Genomic DNA, 22416 nt, shown 5'->3' on the forward strand with positions numbered 1-22416 from the left:
TTCAAACCACTGAACTGCTGACCTTTTGATCGACAAGCTTAGCATCTTAGCCATTGAGCCACCGCATCCATTACTGTTATCATCATCATCATCATCATCATCATCATCATCATCACTTTTATTCATTAAACATGAAACTCAAGTCAACTGAACATTTATAAATGTGTCACAAATATGATTGACTGGTGCTAATGGCTGATACGGGTTGCTGCCAGCGTCCTAGGTATCAACCAAGTATCTTCTTAAAATATATGATGTTCTGAGTAGCGCAGTTTTTTGCAGTTCCGCTGGTGTTATTGCAGGAAGCTGCAATTTCTTGATGTATTTTGTAAAATTCGGGAACATGGTATCAAGTGCCCCGATGACAATGGGTATCACTGTTACATGCTTCATCCATAGCAGTATAGTTTTGATGGCCAGGTCGCGATATTTTGTGATTTTTTTTCCCAGTTCTTCTTATAGAATAATAATAATTTTAATTTAATTTTTTAATCAATTTATGGAGGAGGAGGAGGAGGAGGAGGAGGAGGAGGAGGAGGAGGAGGAGGAGGAGGAGAAGAAGAAGAAGAAGAAGGAGGAGGAGGAGGAGGAGGAGGAGGAGGAGGAGGAGGAGGAGGAGGAGGAGGAGGAGGAGGAGGAGGAGAAGGAGGAGGAGAAGGAGAAGAAGAAGAAGAAGAAGAAGAAGAAGAAGAAGAAGAAGAAGAAGAAGAAGAAGAAGAAGAAGAAGAAGAGGAGGAGGAGGAGGAGGAGGAGGAGGAGGAGGAGGAGGAGGAGGAGGAGGAGGAGGAGGAGGAGGAGGAGGAGGAGGAGGAGGAGGAGGAGGAGGAGGAGGAGGAGGAGGAGGAGGAGGAGGCATGAACAATAAATCAGTTTAACACAGAGTCCTGGTTCTTCCCACCTGACAATTATGCTATGGGCTGTCAACTAAGTTTAAAAAGGCAAATCTGTTGAAAATCTGCTGGGAAAGTCTTCTAACTCCCTTCTTCCTCTTTACCTTCAGTGATTCCTGTAGCTGAAGAGCTACGGCTCTGGCTTGCGGAGAGTCGCCTTCCCCTCTAGCGGCCAAATCAGCCAACTGGGCAGCGAGCTGCTCCACCCGGTCACACTTGGCAAGCAATTCCTGGCGGTAGGGCCCCATCATGACGTTGGCAAGACGGCGCCCTTCAGCCACCAGTCCCCGGAGGGCAGCCTGGCCTGCATTGAAAAAGCAATTCACCTTTCTGTTAGTTGTTCTCTTGGTTCACGGATGAGGCAAGAGAAAAAAGCAGTGCAAGAGGGAAAATTAGATTGAGTAAAATCAAGAGTTACAATGGTAGCCATTGGAGGAAAGGCTCACCCTTCCAATGATAAAAGGTAAAGGTTTCCCCTGTCCAGTCGTGTCCGACTCTAGGGGGCGCTGCTTATCCCCATTTTTGGGCCGAGAGAGCCAGCATTCTCCAAAGACACTTCCGTGGTCATGTAGCCAGCATGGCTATACACTGAGACGCACGGAACGCTGTTACCTTCCCACCAAAGTGGTACCTATTTATCTACTTGCATTTGCATGCTTTCGAACTGCTACCATGTTTATCCGAAAATAAGACCCAACCAGAAAATAAGCCTTAGTATGATTTTAGGATGCTCATATTAAGCCCTACCCCAAAAATAAGCCCCAGTTAAGATCGTCAGCCCTCAGGGGAGGGGGTGCATGGCCAGCAAAGGAGGCAGAGGTGAGGGGGCCACATGCAATCCGGCATGCCAGATGTGCTGCACCACATGGCCGCCCATCCACTCTGCCCCATTGTCTGTCTTTGCTTGCCTGCAGCTGCGACAGGGCAGGTGGCCACGCATCACGTGCCTGCCCTCCTCCCTGTGCCTTTGCTTCTGCCTACTGCTTGGTGGGCCAGCCTGGCAGTCGCAGGACTCAGATTCACCTGCGCTGTGCAGGCTGCACAAATGCGCTAAGAGGCTGGCGGGCCACAGCTGCTGCCAGACACTTGCTGGTGTCCCGCGCTTGCTGCCTCTTGTGCATGTGCCAGGGGGTGGGGACCAGGTCAGCGGGGGCCAGTCCCTCGTCATTTGTGGTACTGTGTTCCCCCCAAAAAAAAAACTCTAATTCATCTTTTGGAGCAAAAATAATAAATATAATAAGACCAGGTCTTATTTTCAGGGAAACACAATAGGTGGGCAGGAGCTGGGGCAAGTAACGGGAGCTCACCCCATCATGCACTGCTCGGGTCTCGAACCCGGACTGACAAGCTCAGTGTTTTTAACCATTGAGCCATCATACACCCCCTTTTTCCAATGCCACCAGATTGCAGTATCATAGAGACCTTGCTGCTCATTCTTTCTTAGGAAGTGACAGCTTACCTACACCCCGATCGTCAACGGTAGGGTTGTCTATCCATCTTTGAGCTTGCTCAATCTTGCCTTCCAGATGAACAGCCGGCTTGACAGGTCTGCTGTTCGCAACAGCCTTGTTGGTTTTGGACTGCAAATTCTGAAGCGATGTCGCTATTTGCTTGGCTAATGCCCGGGCTTCTGGAGAATCGCCTTTCCCACTATTGGGAAAAGAAACGGCTGTTAAAATTAAGCCTTGTAAAGTGGCCCATTAAGAAGGCAAAGTTTAAGGGCAAGAACTGTGAATCAGCTACTCATGAGCTTAAGCACTGCTACTCATTAAACTTAACGATGCCCAATGGATTTGTTAAGTGGCAATACAAGATTATATTTACAAGTGGATGCAAGCATCCTAAGCGAAGGAAAAAATAAAGAAATGTCACCAAGAAAGGTTGAATTTACGCTGCTGTTGACTGGAGACTTTGCTTAGACACAACTTAAGGACAGGGACGGGCTTCAAAAATTTTACCAAGGGGTTCTCTGCCCAGTTGCCACCCAGGGCGTGGTCATGATGGGCGTGGCCTAGTTAGCCTCCTTCACCATAGTGGGGGGGTATTTTTGCCCTTCCTGGGCTCCAGAGGGTTTCCTCGAGCCTCCGGGAGGGGAAAAACAGCCTCCCCAGGCTCTGGAGGCCCTCTCGAGCCTTTCTGAACTTCTAGTAGGCCTGATTTTCACCCTCCCCAAGCCTCTGTGCACGCCCTGCATTTACCTGCATCCAAAACGGGCCGCATGGGGACTCCTGGGAGGGGCGGGGAGGGGTAGGAGGGGCCAGCCAGGAGTGGGATTTGGGAGTTCTCTGAACTGCACAGAATCCTAGCTAGAGGTTCTCCGAAACCCCTGTGAGCCCCCAGCAGTCCACCCCTGCTTAAGAAGTGGGAACCTGACTAAAACTCCAAACCCATCCCAGTTTTATCCCAATTCTCAAAGTGTCCGCCAAACAATTCTGGATTGTTCATTCATTCATTCATTCATTCATTCATTCATTCATTCATTCATTCATTCATTCATTCATTGAATTTATGTAACTGCCCATCTCGCATACATCAAGTCAAGCATACATCAAGGCAAAAAAGCAATTGATTTATTGATTTATTTCTTAAATTTATTTGCCACCTACCTCACGGTGGGGCTACTCTACTCTTACAACAGTAAAAAGGAAGAAATGAAAAGAGTGTAACCAGAACGGAAGTAAAATAATACAGTGATAAAATAAACAATGAAAAAGAAAGCAAGAAGACACCAATATGATAACAAAATGATGGATGGGTGGAGAGCAGAGAGCAAAGGGAGGGGGGGATGGAGCAGGGGTGAAATGCTACCAGTTCGGGCCAGTTCGCCCAAATCAGTAGTAAAAAATGCTTTAAAAAGTAAAAAAAAAAGTTCCAACGATTGATTGCGCATCGCTCAGTGGATCTTCGGAATTATTATTTTTTTTTACTTTTAAAGCATTTTTTTACTACCGGTTGTTAAAAATGCTTTAAAAAGTAAAAAAAAAAAACAGCAGGAAATTCAAAAGGGTGCATCTGATGCGCACTGTGCATGCATGCATATTGTGCAGCTGGCATGCACTGTGCATGCACGTGCGCAGCGTACATCTGGCGCACACCACGCATGCGCGAGCAGCAAACTGGTGGCGACCGGCTGAGGATTTCACCACTGGGATGGAGTCTGCCATCAATCTAGCAGTCACCTCTTAAATATTATTCAGATATTATTACTTAGATTTAAGTATTAACATTATTATTTAAATATTATTATTTAAAAACTTAAAAAACTGAAGGCTAAAAAAATAAGCACAAATTCGAGGCAAAGTGCAGATGTTTACTGTTTATTAACATTATCTCACCAGTCCTCTGGATTCCCCCCCGAAGCCTGGTGGCACAACCAAGTTTTGAGGGACTTCCGGAAGATCAATAGGGGAGGAGCCAGCGTCGCTTAAGGGAAGAGGTGGCATAAAGCGGGCACCACGATTTGAATTATAGCTTGAAAGTTGAAGGAAAGCCATCTTCCTCCGCTGTGTTGCCCTGAATTGTCACAGATAGCTAGGAACCTTAAATGCCCACTGTTCATAAGCCCATAAAGCAGCGATGTCAAACTCAAGGCTCGGGGACTGGATCCAGCCCGAGGAGTGCTTACATCTGGCCCATGGGGTTGCCCTGGAAACAGTGAAGGACTGGCCCACAGTGCCTCTGCCAGTAAAAATGGAGCTCCATTTTTGCTGGCAGAGGATTGCAGGAGGTTACTGCAGCTGGAAATAGAGCTCAGGATCCCGTTTTCTGCATTCAGGCCACCACAGACACCCCCGATACGAGTAATGTTGAGCTGGCCATGCCCACCCCGGCCACACCCACCCCGGCCCCCGAGGTCAAACCCAACCCAAATGCGGCCCTCAATGAAATAGAGTTTGACGCCCCTGCCTTAAAGCTTCTCATCCCACAAATAACATGTTACTCAGCAGCAACACAGAGTCAATGCTATCCCAAGTCTGACATCCAACATGAAAGCACAAATACTTTAACGCTCTCTACATGGGGCTCCCCTTGAAGAGCACCCGGAGGCTCCAACTGGTCCAGAACGCAGCAGCGCGGGTAGTGACGGGAGCAGCATGGCGCTCCCATGTAACACCACTCCTGCGCGAGTTGCACTGGCTCCCGGTGGTCTTCCGGGTGTGCTTCAAGGTGTTGGTTATCACCTTTAAAGCGTTCCATGGCATAGGGCCTAGCTACCTTCGAGACCGCCTGCTGCTACCGACGATCTCCCATCGACCCGTGCGCTCCCACAGAGAGGGCCTCCTCAGGGTGCCATCAGCCAAACAATGTAGGCTGGTGGCCCCCAGGGGGAGGGCCTTCTCTGTGGGGGCACCTACCCTCTGGAATCAGTTGCCCCCAGAGATAAGGAGAATCCAAGACCTCAGCACCTTCCGCCGTGCCCTTAAAACCCATTTTTTCCAGCAAGCCGGGCTGGCTTAAGAAGAAATTTTAAATGTTTTAACTGGTTTGTGATTTTTAATTTTTGGGCCAAATTTATATATATTTTAATTGTTTTTAATATTCGTATTTTATGTTCTTAATTCTGGCTGTACACCGCCCTGAGTCCTCAGGGAGAAGGGCGGTATATAAATTGGGAAAAAAAAAAGTAGATTTTTCCAATCTTGGCAACGTTAAAGATGGGGTAGACTTCAACTCTCAGAATGCCGGCTGGGGAATTCTGGGAGTTGAAGTCCACGCATCTTGTCAAGAGTTTTAGGAAAGCCTGCTTGAAGCAATGGGAACATACACCGTGGAGTCCGGCCATTGAAACAGAGGGATTTTTTCGGATCTCCACAAAAGAGGTCAATACATACTGTTTTCGAAGGTCGGACAATTTAGCTGTCAAAGCAGAGATCTCTCCCAAGGACCGCAAAATGTCATCTCTCTCTTTGGGGTCTTCACAGAGTTCTGCAATTTTCCTGGCTTCCGTCATAATGCCCCGGATGTGTTCTTCTCCTTCGCTGCCCCCGTTAGGATCTGCCAGCCAGCTCTTCATCAAGAGAAACAGGGGTCAATGGCTTGTGATCTTTGAATCCCTTACATTCTAACACTGAAATGCTGTTTGGGTCAAAATGGATTCAACTATAGATAACATAGCCCGCATTTTCTTGGGGTAGCCAATGTCTATCTCAAGGTTAAAACAAAGGCACAAAGGGAATTTGCAGGAAGCCGACAGGAAGAATACATAAGATCTGCAATTGTTGAATTCAATTATTCTTAAATCATTACTGCAACAAAAAGTCATTATCCATTAGAAATCAGAAATCATTTTAAGGGTATCCACCATTGATGCCCTAATTAAATCATGTGTCTCAAGCAAAGCTTCAAAAGAAATCCAGTTATTTATTAGGAGCTTCATGTCGGCATGTTCCCAAATGAAGCCAGCTCTGAACCTACATAATTATGACCCTATTTCCCACCTCCCCCCAGGGTGTGTCATCAATCACATTCGACACAGAGCAATTTTGAGGGTTGTAGAGGTCACTCCCCTCGGCTGCTGTAGACAACCCTGGGATACAGTCTTGAGAGAGATAAGCAAGGAATGTGCATCTGCCTTTGGCTGCTGTGCCATTTTGCCAGTTTCCCATCCCCCCTGGGCTATGGCAACTCAAGAGCAGGCCAGGGATGCTTTGCGAGTTGATACCACCCTTCCCTCTTCACAGCAAGACCGTGAGTACCTGAGCAGCATCAATCTTCTTGGCTATGGCCTGCTTAGAGTTGGTCATCGCCTCCAGCTTGCGAGCTGCGTTTTCCACTTTTGCAGTTAGTAAGTCCAGCCCTTGAGCGATCTGCTGAGCTTTCTGCATGGCGAGAGGGGTTGCACCTTGACCCCTGTTCAAGGGGAGAAAAAGACATATAAATCCCCAGATACATTTGCAACAGTTGACCTGGGTACATAGAATTCAGACGGAGCCAAGGTAGGGCCCAGAGCGATGGGATATAGGCAGTGGTGGGATTCATCTAGTTCGGGCTGGTTCGGGCAAACCAGTAGTTAAATTGCTGGCTGGCCCCGCCCCTTCCTGCCCCACCTCTTCCAGGAGTCCCCACACACCCCATTTTGGCTCCCAGGTAAGTACAGGGAGGCCTCCTATGCCCAAAACAGGGCATGGGGGGGTGCCACTCTCCCCATGGCCCGTTTTCATTCCCAGGAGGCTTCAGGGAGGCCTCCTAGGCCAAAAATGGGGCATGGGGGCTGTTTTTGCTCCCAGGGGCGTGCAGGAGGCAGAGTGCTGCCTGTCACACACACCTGGCCATGCCCACCAAGCCACGCCCACAGAACCTCTGGTAAAAAAATTTGAATCCCACCACTGGATATAGGCCACGGCTGCTTAGATAAGGCCAAACCTTCCCTAACTAAATAATGGAATTATTTCCCCTGCTATCTGCCATCTTCTGGATTAGGGACCTTTCTTCTCAGAGCTACTTAGTGAAGAGTTGCGACGTACCCCCAGTGGTGGGATTCAGCCAGTTCGCACCTATTCGGGAGAACCGGTTGTTAGAATAAATCACCTTTTGTTTTGTTTTTTCACTTTACAGGGCTAATCCTGTAAGGAAGGCAGGAAGGAAACATTCTGGTGTTATTTCTAGCCTTAACTTTATTGCCCTGCTTACAGAAACTGCCTCTCTGGTTAACCCTTATTACATTGTAACAGCTAAGGCGCTTCGCCCATAGACGTGAGTGATGTTGAGTTGGCCATGACCACTGAGCCACACATACCCAGCTGGTCATTAAGGCAGAGAACCGGTTGTTAAATTATTTGAATCCCACCACTGCGTACCCCCCTAAAACTACTTACGATCTGATTTCGGCCACATCTGCCACCCCCCCAGTCATGGGATTGCATTTTGGGCAATGTTGTGCGGGTTCTTCTTGGTGCATAATTACTCTTCACTAAGTAGCTCTGAGAAGAAAGGTCCCTCATCCAGAAGATGGTCGCATTTTCCCAACTGAAACTATGGTTAAATCTGTCTATAAATTGTGAAATTAAAGAATTTTCGTCATGTCTTCTGACTGCTAGTTGGGTGTTGGTGGATGCCTTCTGGCAGTCTTCTGCTTGTTTGCCCTACATAGTGGTTGTTGCAGTTCTTACATTGGATGTTGTAGGATGATTCCTGTTTTTTCTTCTGGAGTTGCTGGGTCTTTTGGTTTGCTTAGGACAGGGGTCTGCAACCTTAAATACTCAAAGAGCCATTTGGACCCGTTTCCCACAGAAAACACCGGGGGCCACAAAACCTGGGTGGGCGTGGCCAACTCGATGTCACTCACTTCCACCAGTCACATGACACCCCGCTAGCCATGCCTACCCAGCTGGTCATTAGGGCAGAGAACTAGTTGTTAAAAAACACCGGGAACCACAAAATCCTTTTGACATATCTCTCTCTTTCCTCCCTCTCTCCCCCTCTCTTTGTATCTCACTATGTCTCTCTCTCTCTCCCCCTCTCTCTGTATCTCTCTGTCTCTGCCCTGGCTGCTTCTCCATCGCCCTTACCTTCTCAGGCCAGGCGAGGAGTGACTGGGAGGGGAGGGTGAAGGACGGGGCGAGCCAATGGTGGGATCACCTGACAGGGAGCCCAAAGAGCTGCATGCGGCTCTGGAGCCACAGGTTGCTGACCCCTGGTTTAGGATGTTTTGAAGGACTTTTAGTTGGCTTGTGTTGAGTATCTCTATGCAATTTTGAAAAGCCGCACTTCCCAATCTATTAAGGCAGCCAGCACTTCTACATATAGATCACCTCAGCAGGTGTAATTGTAGGGGGAAATGACCTTGGGAGGCAGGAGGAAGAGCCAGAGACAAAGCAACGATCAAATAACAGGCAGCACAGTTTCTTGGACTGTAAAGGCGAGGGGAGGGGAGACGTCCTGTCAGGTTCTGTTGAGGTAACTTTACACTAAAGTTAGAGCTGGCACTGCTGGGTGTACTTCCTGTCTGGACTAGTTCCCAAGGCTGACATCAGGAACAAGGAAAAATACACTAGGAATGCCTTAAATAAAATTAAAATGGTGTTTTAGAGGAGGGGTCTCCAACCTTGGCAACTTTACGAGTTGTGGACTTCAACTCCCAGAATTCCTCAGCCAGCGCATCCGCATGCGCTGGCTGAGGAATTCTGGGAGTTGAAGTCCACAACTCGTAAAGTTGCCAAGGTTGGAAGACCTCTCTGCTTTAGAGCAACTCTAAAATGATGGAAATTCTCCATGAAAATTTGACAAGCCGAATGCCGGGAAAGCTAACCCCTTGAACAAGTTTTATCCACCACTATCAGTGCACTGGTAAAATAAATAAGACACAACTTCTCTCCTGTGGGTGATTTTAGCTTTTTTAAATGAATGAATGAATGAATGAATGAATGAATGAATGAATGAATGAATGAATGAATGAATAAGGAAGGAAGGAAGGAAGGAAGGGAAAGAAAGAAAGAAAGAAAGAAAGAAAGAAAGAAAGAAAGAAAGAAAGAAAGAAAGAAAGAAAGAAAGAAAGGGCAAGGTTTGTTATTAGTTGGTCGCAGGTTACCTGGCCCGAAGATCAGCTAGTTGATCCGTCAGCTGACCCAACGTTTTGCAGGTGCCTAGAATCTCCCGGCGTTCTTTACCTGCGCACAATTCCCCAACATTTCCTGCTTCGTCCAGGATCTGTCTTATGGCTTGTTCACCAGCATCCCCTAGGAAGCAAGAATGGGTGAATAGAGGCCATATATCTGATGCATCGTCAGCCTAATTCAATATTGGCTGACCGCTGAGAATTCGAACAGCTAATTTACCTAAGCATGGAAGCAGGGCAATTCTGCTTTAAAAAGCCGGCAATAACGTGGATAAATGAACAGAATCTGAAGTTGTGAGATCCACATTCTCTGAAACGAGAAGGCGTCTCCCAACTGGTTGGCCCAAAATAATAAGGCAACAAATTCAGTAGCAGATGAAGCAGAGTAAAAAAACACGTCTCCAGTCAAATGGTCCGTGATTGCCTCTACCGGTTCGCCCGAAACTGCGCGAACCTGCTGAATACCACCTCTGCTTCTAGGTTTCTGTTGCGCATGTGCATGCAACAATCAGCTGGCCGGTGCGCATGCTCACGCAGGAAAATGGAAGACCAGCTCTTCCAGTTTCCCGCACTGCCGCATGCAAAAAGACCAGCTGATCATTGCACATGCATGTACGTCAGAAACCCAGAAGAGGAACGGACGACACCACGCGTGCCAGGCAATATGGCTCTGCATGCCACTTTGGGCACGCGTGCCATAGGTTCGCCATCACAGGTCTCAAGTATCCTTGGCTTGACCAGTTCTACCACTGGAGATGAACTGCTGACACCTCAACCATGTCAGCTGTTGCTGGGGCTAATACTAGGAACCTGCAGGCCAAGTTCTCATTAGCTGCCTGTCAAATGCAACGGAGGCTTTTAAAAAAAGGTTTCAGTGTTAGACTTGGGAAGGGGAAAAAAACATAATTCTGCAAATCTGGAGCCAAGATTTCTTTTACTAATATTAACTGGCGACATCCTAATATATAGTTAAAACGACTTGGTTACATTAATCTAAATAGCATAGCATAGCATGTGTCAGAAGTTATTCCATCAATTCAAAATCTGATCAACACTCTGGGGCCAACATAATCAAATCAAGATGGAGAGACAAATTGAGTTAATTAATTATAGAGCTCCACTCATATACAGTATAATTATTTAAATATGGATCTTATGTCTTTACAAATGAGTTATGCTAATATAGCAATAAATATGCAATAACCAAGAACAGAAACCATTCCAGAATATTAATTAAGGAAGATTACAAGCTAAAATATTTGGATAACTTAGCAAAATAAGCAAAGATTTCCAAACTCTCTTCTGGAGCAGCTTGCCCGCTAACGCAGGGGTCTACAACCTTGGCAACTTTAAGACTTGTGGACTTCAGCTCCCAGAATTCCCCAGCCAGCCATGCTCCCAGCTGAGGAATCCCATACTCTAGGGGTGTCAAACTCAAGGCCCGTGAGCTGGATCCGGCCCCTGGGGCGCTTAAATCTGGTCCCTGGGGTGCTTAGATCTGGCCCGCGGGGCAACGCTGGAAACAGTGAAGGCTCACGAGCCCTGTTTTCGGCTGTGACAGCCTCCAGGTGGCCTTCCTGAGCTCTGTTTTCACTGACAGAGGGTTGCAGGAGGCCGTCGCACCCAAAAAAAGAGCTTGGGAGCCCATTTTCGCTGGCAGAGTGCTCAAGCCACCACAGGCGCCAACACAAGTAATGTTGAGCTAACCACACCCACCCTGGCCATGCTCCCCCATCCCCAAGGTCAAACACAACCCTGATGCAGCCCTCAATGAAATCGAATTTGACACCCCTGCCATACCGGATCAGTCATTGCCCGGGTTAACAAGGACCGCGGCAACGGGGGTTGAATTTAGTCCTGGTTGCATTTTTTTTTTTAACCTTTCAATCTTGAATAATATCCTTTCACATTGCCCCATCTCATTCTGATCCCTGTCCGTATTACCTGCTGGAGCCGTGGGGTCCCTGAGCCATCCCTTGGCCTGGTTCATCTTGGAATCGATTAAAGCCAGAGCTCTCTTTATGGCTTCCGTGTCCTTTACAGAAAATAGGAGAAAATAAGAAGGTTATCCTCATAGATGACTAGCAAATCCAGGTGTGGATGCAATTTAACAATACAAAACACTTCTTTGGTTTGCAGGCAATTCTCTCCCATGATAAGCAACTCATGGAATAATCAGCGGCGCATGTATTAAATATCAGACACATTTCTGTTACTCAAAATGCACGAGGTAGAACATGCACTCCATAAGGCCTTATTGTAACTCATTGTTTTCCAAGCACAGAACACTCGAGAGAAAAAGAAATGGCATTCAGAACAAATGTTAAATCTTTACCCTCCCAAAATAGAATAATAGCCACAGAGAACACCCCCATGCACACTTCTCTGCCTATTCTCTCCATTTGGGGGGGGGGAGGTTTGAGATTATTCTTATTTATTAGTATCTAATGCATTAAACATGAGGAAAAAAGATGGCATCATGCCCCATGGATTAATTAGATATAGCACTGGATTATAAGATTTCTAAAAGACTCTTATTTCTTAGTTCTTATTTCTCAGATAAAATTATGGCTGGCTACATCAGCAAGTTTCCGACAAACATCACCCCTTTTTGGGTAGGTAAAGGTTCCCCTCACACATATGTGCTAGTCGTTCCTGACTCTAGGGAACAGTGCTCATCTGTTTCAAAGCCGAAGAGCCAGCGCTGTCCGAAGACGTCTCCATGGTCATGTGGTTGGCATGGCTAAATGCCAAAGGTGCACGGAACGCTGTTACCTCCCCACCAAAGGTGGTCCCTATTTTTCTACTTGCATTTTTTACATGCTTTCAAACTGCTAGGTTGGCAGAAGCTGGGACAAGTAATGGGAGCTCACCCCGTTACGCAGCACTAGGGATTCGAACCGCTGAACTGCCGACCTTTCGATCGACAAGCTCAGCATCTTAGCCACTGAGCCACTGCATCCCCTGCAGTCCCCTTTGGGATTGTCATGAAAATTTTCAGAAGAGCCCATTAGAAAGTCAAAAGTTAAGGTCCAATACAAAATGCCCTTTTGCCAATCACCACACCACCACCTAAAACTCAAACCCCAAAGCGGATACCCAGGTTGATTCTTCAAATTTTTGCATCATGCCAGAAGATGCCATTTGGAGAGTGAAAAGACTTAAATGAGATGTACAAAATAGTCCACTGACATGTTTTACCCTCTGCATTTTAAAAGGGAGTTCCTGAACCACTTGATTTGACAACCGGACACAGGAAAGATTGATGGCTCAGAGTCCTATGCCTGCCCATCTCACATAACGGGGACATTTGAGTGGTTAGCACAAATCAGACGTTGACACAAATAACACCTACAATGGATAAAAAATGGATCAGGAACCAAAAGGAAAAACGGTCGAAGGATGTTGGGAAGCATTTTCAGTTAAGAACAGGGGTCTCCAACCTTGGGCACTTTAAAACTTGTGGACTTCAACTCCCAGAATTCCTCAGCCATCTTTGCTGGGAGTTGAAGTCCACAAATCTTAAAGGGGCCAAGGTTGGAGACCCCTGGTTTAGAAGATTCCTGACAAAGCTCTCCCCTCCCCCACAGAAGGGAGCCAAGGGCTCTTTTTCCTCTCTTCTTCAAGGAGGTGAGATGTAGATAACCTCAGCAGTTCCATCCAGCGCTTTTCCAACCCTTCTTACATCATCATCTTCATCATTTGGGTTCAGGGGGATAGTGATGAGGGAAGACTCTCTGGCCTGCATATCAAATAAGTAACCAGGAAGGAATGACAGTTGTGAAAAAGGGACAAGCTGAACATCCCTTGACAAAGCAAGCCAAGGTTATGGGCCCTGTAATCCTCACCTTGCCAAATATAGCCCTTTGAAAAACTCTGCTTGTTAAGAGTTGGGGCCTTTGAAATCTGAAGAGTTGTAGCTGATTAGATGTTCAGTTGTGTACCTCTTCTAAGTGTCCCTTAGCCTCGCATTCATCTTTCTCATTTTCTGAGTCCAGAAAGTTATTACTTCCATACAATGAAAGCAGAGCCGGGAGAAAACAACCCTTTCCTCAAAGAAGAAGATCCCATTGCATGGACCCTATCACAGATCACCTTCCTGACAGCTTCGATGAACCAGAAGTCAAACCTTATCAAACCGCTGGCTGAGCTCACAGTTCGGAGGTCCCTGTCCATGTCCTCATGAGTTATAGCTGCACACTCATTCCTGAAAACCTTACAAGAGTCTGCCTTCTGTGCAGTTTAACTCCAAGTAAATCCAAACATATGCATATAACAGGTCAAGGGCAGGGAATCAGGAGTCCAGGTAGTTCAAATGAATATAAGTTTATTGTATGCCAATGCTCTCTAGAAGAATCTGAACTACTAACAGTCAAAGCAAATAAGTGGTAGATAAGACCCAAGGGAATTCAAGGTAGGCTGGACTTAGATGCCTTGCGGGCGCAAAGACACTCGAGACTGATGAGGTGTTTGACCCTTCCCTTGGGCTCAGCCTGGTCATCTCCTACTGTAATATACATGTACATATACATATACAAACTTTATTTTTATATTTTATAGCCAAGACAAATTCCTTGTGTGTCAACACCTGGCCAATAAAATTCTATTCTATTCTATTTTGGTCATTGACCAATAAAAGTGTGTGTGTGTGTGTGTGTGTGTGTGTGTGTGTGTGTGTGTGTGTGTAAAGAAATGCTCTTTTTGTAAACTTATGGTGCTGTTACAAATGCATGCATATGAAACATTGCATTTGGAGGTGTGGTGAGACAGGAGGACATGTAATTCAATTTATGTGCTTTGTACTTCACAGCCCATTTCACCATATTCCCAAATGCAACTAATTTCGCACGCACCTGCTTGTAATAGTGCCGTAAGTCTACAAAAAGGTCATTCCTCCCTTCTCACAAAGCTGAAATTACAAAGAACAGTTGCCCGAGCCTGTCAGAAACATATCTCTCAAATCTACTCTATCCCAGAAGGAAAGGAAAAGCGGAGTGAAACTTCGTCCTAGAGAACAAGATGCTTGTTAAGTTCACAAGGGAAGGAATTAGAAAAGCTGGATTTTCCAACTTCCCTGGTCAAGAAAGCTACCCCAAACCCAACTCACGTCTCCTCATCTTGCACATTTCAAGGCCGGCTGTCACTCCTCGGAAACAGCCCCGTCACACAGCAAGACTTTCCAATCGCTTGAAATACTCCGCCTTTCAAGGTGAGTACAGGTAGTCCTTGACCTATGACCAGAATTGAGCCCAACATTTCTGTTGCTAAGCAAGACAGTTCTTAAGTGAATTGTGGCCCATTTTGCAATCATTTTTGCCACAGTCGTTAAGCAGCTGTTAAGTGAATCCTGCTTCCCCCCCCCCCATCCTCCCGTTGACATCGCTTGCCGGAAACCAACTGGGAAGGTCACAAACGGCGATCCCATGACCGTGGGACACTGCAACCGTCATAAATATGAGCCAGCTGCCAAGTGCCTGAATATTGATCACGTGGCCATGGGGACGCTCCAACGGTCGTAAGTGTGGAAAAACGATTGTAAATCACTTTTTTCAGTGCTGGTGTAACTTCAGTCACTAATAGAACGGTTGTAAGTCGAGGACTACCTGAAGGGTAACACTCGCCACACAGGAAACCACACAACACACAACAAACACCCCCGGAGTCATGCTTTTCTGTTTTTAGTAGAAAAGGCAGCAGTTGTGGGTTGAGGAAGAGATCTTACCTTCTAAAAGGTGAGGGTGAGGGGAAAGGAGAAAATTAAGGAGAAAGATATATATAGATATATATATAAGTAGTAGTTCTAAGAAAGAAATTATTATTAATAGTGGGCTAATCTGCTTTCAGGCCTAAGCGATAAGGGGCACCCTCTGCAGGGGCTCAGTGATTGATTACGGTAATAAGCCAGAATTCAACTCCTTTTTCACAGATTCGTGATTTAGTACTAATAGTGATTTGGAGATTACAGTTCCAAGGAAGCAAAGCATGGCTAAATTCTACATGCCTATCTATGCATGCTTAAATCAAAATGATATATATTTTTTAAAAAAGTCCTACAAGTCAGTTTACAGATAGCAAGAGATACGATGCTGGGGACAGTAAGGTCAGAAAGCCGCAGAATCAAAACTAAATCATCTTCATTTAACAACCCCCTAATCCCTTGCGGGGTGAAGTCTGGGCAACTGAATGGAGCTAGCAGAGTGCTTTAATGGCTGGATGCCCTTCCTGTCACCAATGAGGAGTTTTGTTCAGCAGATGTATTCTCAGTGTGCCCAGAGAGAGAGAGAGAGAAATAGCTGTCTCTACCTAGGATCGAACCCACAGCCTCCTGATTGTGAGGCATGAGCTCCACCTCTAGGACACCGAACCACTCCTGAATCAAAAATAGATGTTGATTTATTTTCCCAGCAGAGTAGAAGAAAAGGGCTCAGTCCTTCATGCCAACCCCTCCCACAGGGTCATCCTCTGCTAAACCATAGTTTATCGTTACGTGGAAACTGCGTCAATAAACAGCAATGGATAGAAATGCACAGCTTGCGAGCTGTTTTGACAGTTCTGTGGTTCTCAACCCATTAAAATAATTAGAAGTCTCTGAAAACAGCCATTTCCTCCCTGAAGCCATCACATTTGCAGTAGTTCGCTGATTGGAAATTTGCAGCTTTCAACCAAAATAAAAAATTGAGTTTTAACCAATTTAGGTCTTAAGTTATAAATCTGCGGTTATTTTAAGGTACCCATCTCAGAACTTAATTCCAGGAAGGAAGTCCACGTCAATCATTTTAGGATGTGGGCACTGGTGGGATTCAAATAATTTAACAACCAGTTCTCTGCCCTAATGCCCAGCTGGGTGGGCATGGCCATGGTGGGCGTGGCCAGGGGTGTGACAGGCAGCACTCAGCCTTCTGCAACCCCCTGGGAGCAAAAACTGGCTGCGGGGGGGGGCGCTACCCCCCTGTGCCCCGTTTTGGGCCTAGGAGGCCTCCCTGCACTTACCTGCGAGCCAAAATGGGGCACGTGGGGACTCCTGGAAGGGGTGGGGAGGGGTGGGTCCAGCCACAATTTAACTACCGGTTCACCCAAACTGGCCCGAACCGGCTGAATCCCACCACTGGATGTGGGAACTTCAACTCCCAAGATGCCCTTGGGATGTCCCCAAATCCACACATCTTAAAATGGGTGAGGTTGAAAAACACTGCTTTAGAGAAACATTCAGATTATGTTACTTTATTTGCTTATTGGGGTGTTTCCCTGCCAGGAGATGCAATTTTAAAACAAATAGCCATCCAATTTGTTGGATAATTTATAGGAAATCTGCAGGGCAGTTTTAAAATATTCTCACTACATTTAATGTTCTGCTAATAAAGGAACTGCATTATCCTAAGGGTAAAATCATATACCAAATTAGCTAACATCACTCTATAAATTAGTTCTTGTGTTTTTTTTTAAAATATGGATTCATATTCTTACATGTCTAATCCTAGATCACTCTCAGCCTAAATAGAAAACACCCACCTTGCTGGCCCAAGCATCCTCATCCCAGGAAGTCAGCTGCAATACACGGATTATTTCATTTATTTCTGTACTCATCTTCTCCACCGTAAATTTGCGGTTTTTCAAGGCTTCCTCAATTCCCTGGTTCCGAGAGTTTTTAGTTGTTACAAAAATCTTCATTGCTGCAGAAATGACACAGAAGGTCAAACGATATCAGGAAGATATGCTAGGAAATGTCCTTTTACATACACGTGAGCGGAATAAATGATGATAATCTATGGCCATTTTCCTGAATTGATTATAATAGTAGAATATGATACAAATGCAAGGAAAGAAAAAAGAAGAAGAAAACAGCTTAGAAAGCATAAAGAGAAGAGAAATACATAAGGAAGTGACTTCCAACATTAATCACAACAATTTAAACAATTGTAGTTACTCTTCACCCCTCCAAAGTTACATTTATCTCTTTATCCCATACCCCATATTTGTTTATCGATAAACAAATCCAGAAATCATTTTTTTCAGTCCTGATGTCAGCAGAAAGCCCAAAAAGGGTAGGCAGAAGTAACATCTTATTTTAACCTTGATCAAATAAACCATATTTATATACCCTTCCTTTACTTAAGACTTAATCTTTACTTCATTCAAATGCTGTTGTAGGATTTAATTTATCTTGATTTCTTCTTTGTCCTATGGCAGAGTTCTTCAAGCCTCTTTTGCAAATCCAATAGGAAAAAAAATATCCAGGTTTGTCATTTGTATTTCCCTTTTAAATTTTAATTTTTTAAATTTTAAAACCACAGTCTGTTTTTTTGGTAGACCCAGAGAAATATCCAAGAGAATAAATCATTCTCTTGGCTTGTCAATTATAAATCCACTTTTGATATAATTTCTATCTTGTCAGATAAAATTTGTTTTACATCTGGCATTTCTTCAAAAACATCTTTTGGACATAGCCTATCCATAGAAGCACCATCGTTTCTGACATTGTTGATAATTGGAGCTATGACTTTTGGAATTCCATTCTTCAAAAGACTTTTAAAAATGCTTGTGCAATTCACATTTGCAGATTCTTCTTCTTTTTTTAAATAATCAGAAGGAGCATTTTTTTTCCTTGTCAAGATCTCAAGCGCAGATCGTCAGTGTTAAGTAACATTTCCTTTCTTAATAACAATTATTGTTATTGTTTGAGCTATGTTGAGACTCTAGAAAGGGTGCAGAGAAGAGCAACAAAGATGATTAGGGGACTGGAGGCTAAAACATATGAAGAACGGTTGCAGGAACTGTTTAGTTTAATGAAAAGAAGGACTAGGGGAGACATGATAGCAGTGTTCCAATATCTCAGGGGCTGCCACTGAGAAGAGGGAGTCAACTATTCTCCAAAGCATCTGAGGGTAGGACAAGAAGCAACGGGTCGAAACTAATCAAGGACAGAAAGCAACTTAGAACTAAGGAGAAATTTCCTGACGGTGAGAACAATTAATCAGTGAAACAACTTGCCTCCAGAAGTTGCAAATCCTCCGACACTGGAAGTTTTAAAGATGTTGGATAACCATTTGTCTGAAGTGGTGTAGGGTTTCCTGTCTAAACAGGGAGTTGGACTAGAAGACCTCCAAAGCCCCTTCCAACTCCGTTATGCTATGCTATACTATGCTATGCTATGCTATTCCATTCTATTCAAATGTTTGTGCTTTTCAACAAATGTAGGGACTTAATCCGAAATCAAACAGTAGCAAGATCTTAATCTGGACTGTAGTGCCCACTCAAGGCAAGCATCATAAATATAACAGCATATAAATAGCCCATCCATTCATATGTCTCGGGAAGCCCAGCTTCCAGAACATAAATAGGAGATACGTAGGCTATGTCAGTTGAGAACTTCCCCACCCCACAAGACACAAATAAAATCACAGATTTAGTTCTACAGTAGGTTTATCAGCAGGGTGGATTTGATTTAAATCAACTCGATTTAAATCATAATTTTTAAAGAGCAACTGCCATCTCTGTCCTGCAGCAGCTCCTCCTCTGACTGACAGTCGGCAATATTGCAGAATATCTCATGCTACATAACGATGCTCCATTTCAGGCTGAATAAACTAAATTATTAATGTATCTTAAATAGAAAACTATCTTAAGATAGATTTTTACTCCAAGAGCATTTTATTAAAATAAATTTGATAAAAATAATAAAAAATCCATTTTAAATTTTAAAAATCCAATTTAAATTTTAAAAATCCAATTTAAATATTAAAAATCCAATTTAAATCAAACAATCCAATTTAAATTTTAAAAAATCCAATTTTTTTATTTTTTTTAAAAAAGAAATCATTGATTTTTATCCACCGTGTTTATCAGACATATAAGAAGAGTCTATGTTTGAACACCTTTCACTATGCGTATTCCTCTGCTTCACAAATATATGGCGCATGTCTTCGCGCAATCCCATGGTTCCCATGCATGTTTTGATCGAGGCTCACCTGAAATAAGGACGGGGAGGAGATCCTTCACCGTGTTCATGGAGTTGACCAGCATGACTCGGTGCTCCTGATGAGTCAGTTCTTGCTGCCGCTCGTCAATCATCTTGGCCATCTTTGTCATTCCTACACCAAGGACATGGAAGAGGTTGTCTCCAAGAAGCCACGTTTTTAAGATTTCAGGCAAGAGCAAATTACATTCAAGAACAACTGAAAATGCTGTTTCTCTTCAGGGAAAGCTGTCACAGTTGATCATGAACCAATCTGAAACCGAATGTACCATAATTTTGCTGGATTCATCATAATTCAAAACGTGAGAAGGTTTTGAATTATACCCTGTTTTCCCCAAAATAAGACATCCCCTGATAATAAGCCCAATCGGTGAGTGCATGGCAATAAGACCAAGCGCTTATTTCAGGGTTCAAAAAAAAAAAAAAGACAGATTCTTATTTTCGGGGAAACACGGTAGTCAAAATACCCCCCCCCCAAAGAGCCTTGGTAGTACAGTGGTCTAAAGCACCCTGTTATTAAGAACAGCTGCCTGCAATTACTGCAGGTTCGAATCTCACCAGGCTCAAGGCTGACTCAGCCTTCCATCCTTTCTAAGGTAGGTAAATTGAGGACCCAGTTGTGGGGGCAATAAGCTGACTTTGTATAAATATACAAAAAGTATGAACTGTTTTAAATGAGATGGTCTTTGTGTTTGTATATGTGTGTACAAAACATTGCTCCATGTAAAACATTTTCACAGCGAGTATGTTTGTTTGCTTAATGGATTTATAGGGTTACCCAACTCTGTTCTGACCTAGGCCTCCCAAGATCATGAAGTGGACTCCTCGTCCTGATAAAATCCCTTTTATTTAGTTTAAAGGGAATTCCTCTCCAGCAAAGTTCCGAGCCAACAGTCTTTCAAGAGATTTCACAACTACAGACCTTTATCAGGCTTAGAGAGCTGCCAGGCCGATATCTTCCAAACGCCAGGCTAGAGCAGACAATATTTGGCAAGAAGTCAGGAACAGATCTTCACTCTAATGAATTGAGCTAATTGCCTCCTGCAAACTCCCCTCCTCTTTCGCTTCTTTTTATTCCGTATGGGAGAAGCGAATCACCATCCACCTGTGGCTTTACTCCTGAGTCGGCCCTTGTTCTTTAGCTGTTCCCTTCTCCTGGCAGCTCTGCGCATGAGCACACTGGGAACAGGCTCCAGCTGTTCTTCTGCCCCACTGATGTCTGACTCCGAAGGCAGCTGATAACTGTCAGACAGCCCTGGCCCCATCTCTGCCTCTGACGCAGAGCACTCATCAGACTCCAGGACTGGCCTGTGTTCCTCCCCAACCTCCTCCCTATCTGAGTTTGCCATCAGCTCCACTGGCTGCTGGCAGGCCACAACAAACTTCAACCATAGGGTCAGTATACAATAAAAGCAGAAATACAAAAATAAGCACACCACATTTTTAAAAAACAACTCAATATACAACATGGCAACCAAGCACAAGAATTAAACAATCAAAATGGGATGTCCCTCAACTGGGCCCAAATGCTTGGGGGAGAAAAACCAGGTCTTAACCTGCAAAATCTTGCAGGAGTTGTTCTGTCCCCAACCCCACGCACACACACCAACAGACGTTCAGGAGTTAAAGACCAAACCAGCCGGCAAAATCCTTTTACTTATGATAACGGAACTTGGCAACAACCTAGTGGCTGCCTGCCAAAAGTTTATTATTTACAAAGAGGAGAGATAACTTCTCCCCACTTCTGATACATCAAAGGAAAGCAGCTCAATAATTACGGAATTAAATCAAGTCCAGAGATACTTCCAGCAAAGTCTTAAAGCAAAAGTCCGGCAATGCAGAATGGCATGGAAGCTTTCAGCTTTGTTCGTCACAAGGTTTGACTGGCCACCACGCTCCCTTTTATATCCTGTGGGGTGTGGTCCAGTGACTCAGCCTAATCTCGGGCATGTCTTTTCTTCTGTTGCGCATGCTTATCTCTGCGACGCTGGTGTGGGTCCAGCCAAGACTCATTACCCTCATCACTGTCCACCTGTGGCTGTGTGGACGTGCTTGGCCCCGACTCTATCTCTTGCCCTTTGGCGGACACCGAAGGCATTGCCAGAGAGGAGGGTCCTGGAGAGGGAGGCCTTGCCAACTCCTCTCCTTCACTCTTGGAGTCCTTTCCTGCCGATGACACAGACTCAGGTAACGGAGCCACAACAGGAGTTGACTTAAGAGACTTAAGTTGACAAGGCAGAGTTAGATGACATGAATAAGAAGCAGAAAGTTTAGCTTCAGGAAATAGTGAGCTATTTAACATCAGTGGCAGGTGGATGGTGTTAGCCCCTAACCCAATGCCATCCCTGGCGGCTATGCAGAGGGTCAGGATTCAATAGCAGATTGTTCTGCACTGCTATACAAAAGCAATGAGTTCGTTTCCCAGGCATTTAGTTGGCAAGACTGGGCATTCTTTCCCCAAAGAGATGGATAGAAAACAATCAATAAATTATAAGCAGATTCTGCTTAGGAGAAACAAACAGTCATTCTTGAATTTCAATTTCCCAGCTTAAATGATACTTGGGAGAGAATAAATATAGTCTCTGCACAAACATGTTTTGCAAGCCTACCGAAAAAAAGCAATCTCTTCAAACATCAATCTTAATAAATTGGCAGTTTCATAAGTAATTTATTACAATCAGTGATCAGCAGAAAAAGGCAGGAGAGGAGCAGATACTGAGGGAGCTCGTGCAGATAGATCAGCCCTGCTCAGTGGGAAGCGCCTCCTTGCTTCCAGTTCTCAAATTTAAGAAAGAGAAGTTGCCATCTGGGGACTCGAGAGATTGGTCCGAGGTTCTCCCAAGTTCTTGTGGGTTGGAGTGTGCAGGGACTGTTGGAAAAGCAAAATATGGACTTCCAGGGAAGCATGGTGAACCGAAGGAGACTCCATGAGAAATGGTGGAAAGGCGAGCTGGTGAAAACCTTCCTCACATTGGGAGCTTCCTCACATTAGAAGCAAG

General features: G+C 44.9%; 1 protein-coding gene across 3 annotated transcripts in view; it reads right to left on the reverse strand.

Moving 5' to 3' along the window:
• Window positions 1–22416, reverse strand: part of VCL (vinculin) — a 113497-nt gene that overhangs the window by 36131 nt on the left and 54950 nt on the right. For 2 of the 3 annotated variants that reach the window (XM_070945412.1, XM_070945414.1), the window contains exons 5-12: window positions 19410–19532; window positions 16954–17114; window positions 11389–11479; window positions 9418–9565; window positions 6587–6740; window positions 5723–5898; window positions 2350–2540; window positions 995–1194 (exon numbers count right to left, since the gene is read on the reverse strand). In XM_070945412.1, the coding sequence (XP_070801513.1) occupies window positions 995–1194; window positions 2350–2540; window positions 5723–5898; window positions 6587–6740; window positions 9418–9565; window positions 11389–11479; window positions 16954–17114; window positions 19410–19532 (1244 nt within the window). Of the gene's footprint in view, window positions 1–994; window positions 1195–2349; window positions 2541–5722; window positions 5899–6586; window positions 6741–9417; window positions 9566–11388; window positions 11483–16953; window positions 17115–19409; window positions 19533–22416 lie in introns of all 3 variants that reach the window. The other variant, XM_070945413.1, reaches the window with a different exon arrangement.

Source organism: Pituophis catenifer, unplaced genomic scaffold (assembly GCF_029215685.1).
Source record: "Pituophis catenifer annectens isolate HBS135680 unplaced genomic scaffold, rPitCat1.0.hap2 SCAF_6, whole genome shotgun sequence".
NCBI classification, from domain to species: domain Eukaryota; kingdom Metazoa; phylum Chordata; class Lepidosauria; order Squamata; family Colubridae; genus Pituophis; species Pituophis catenifer.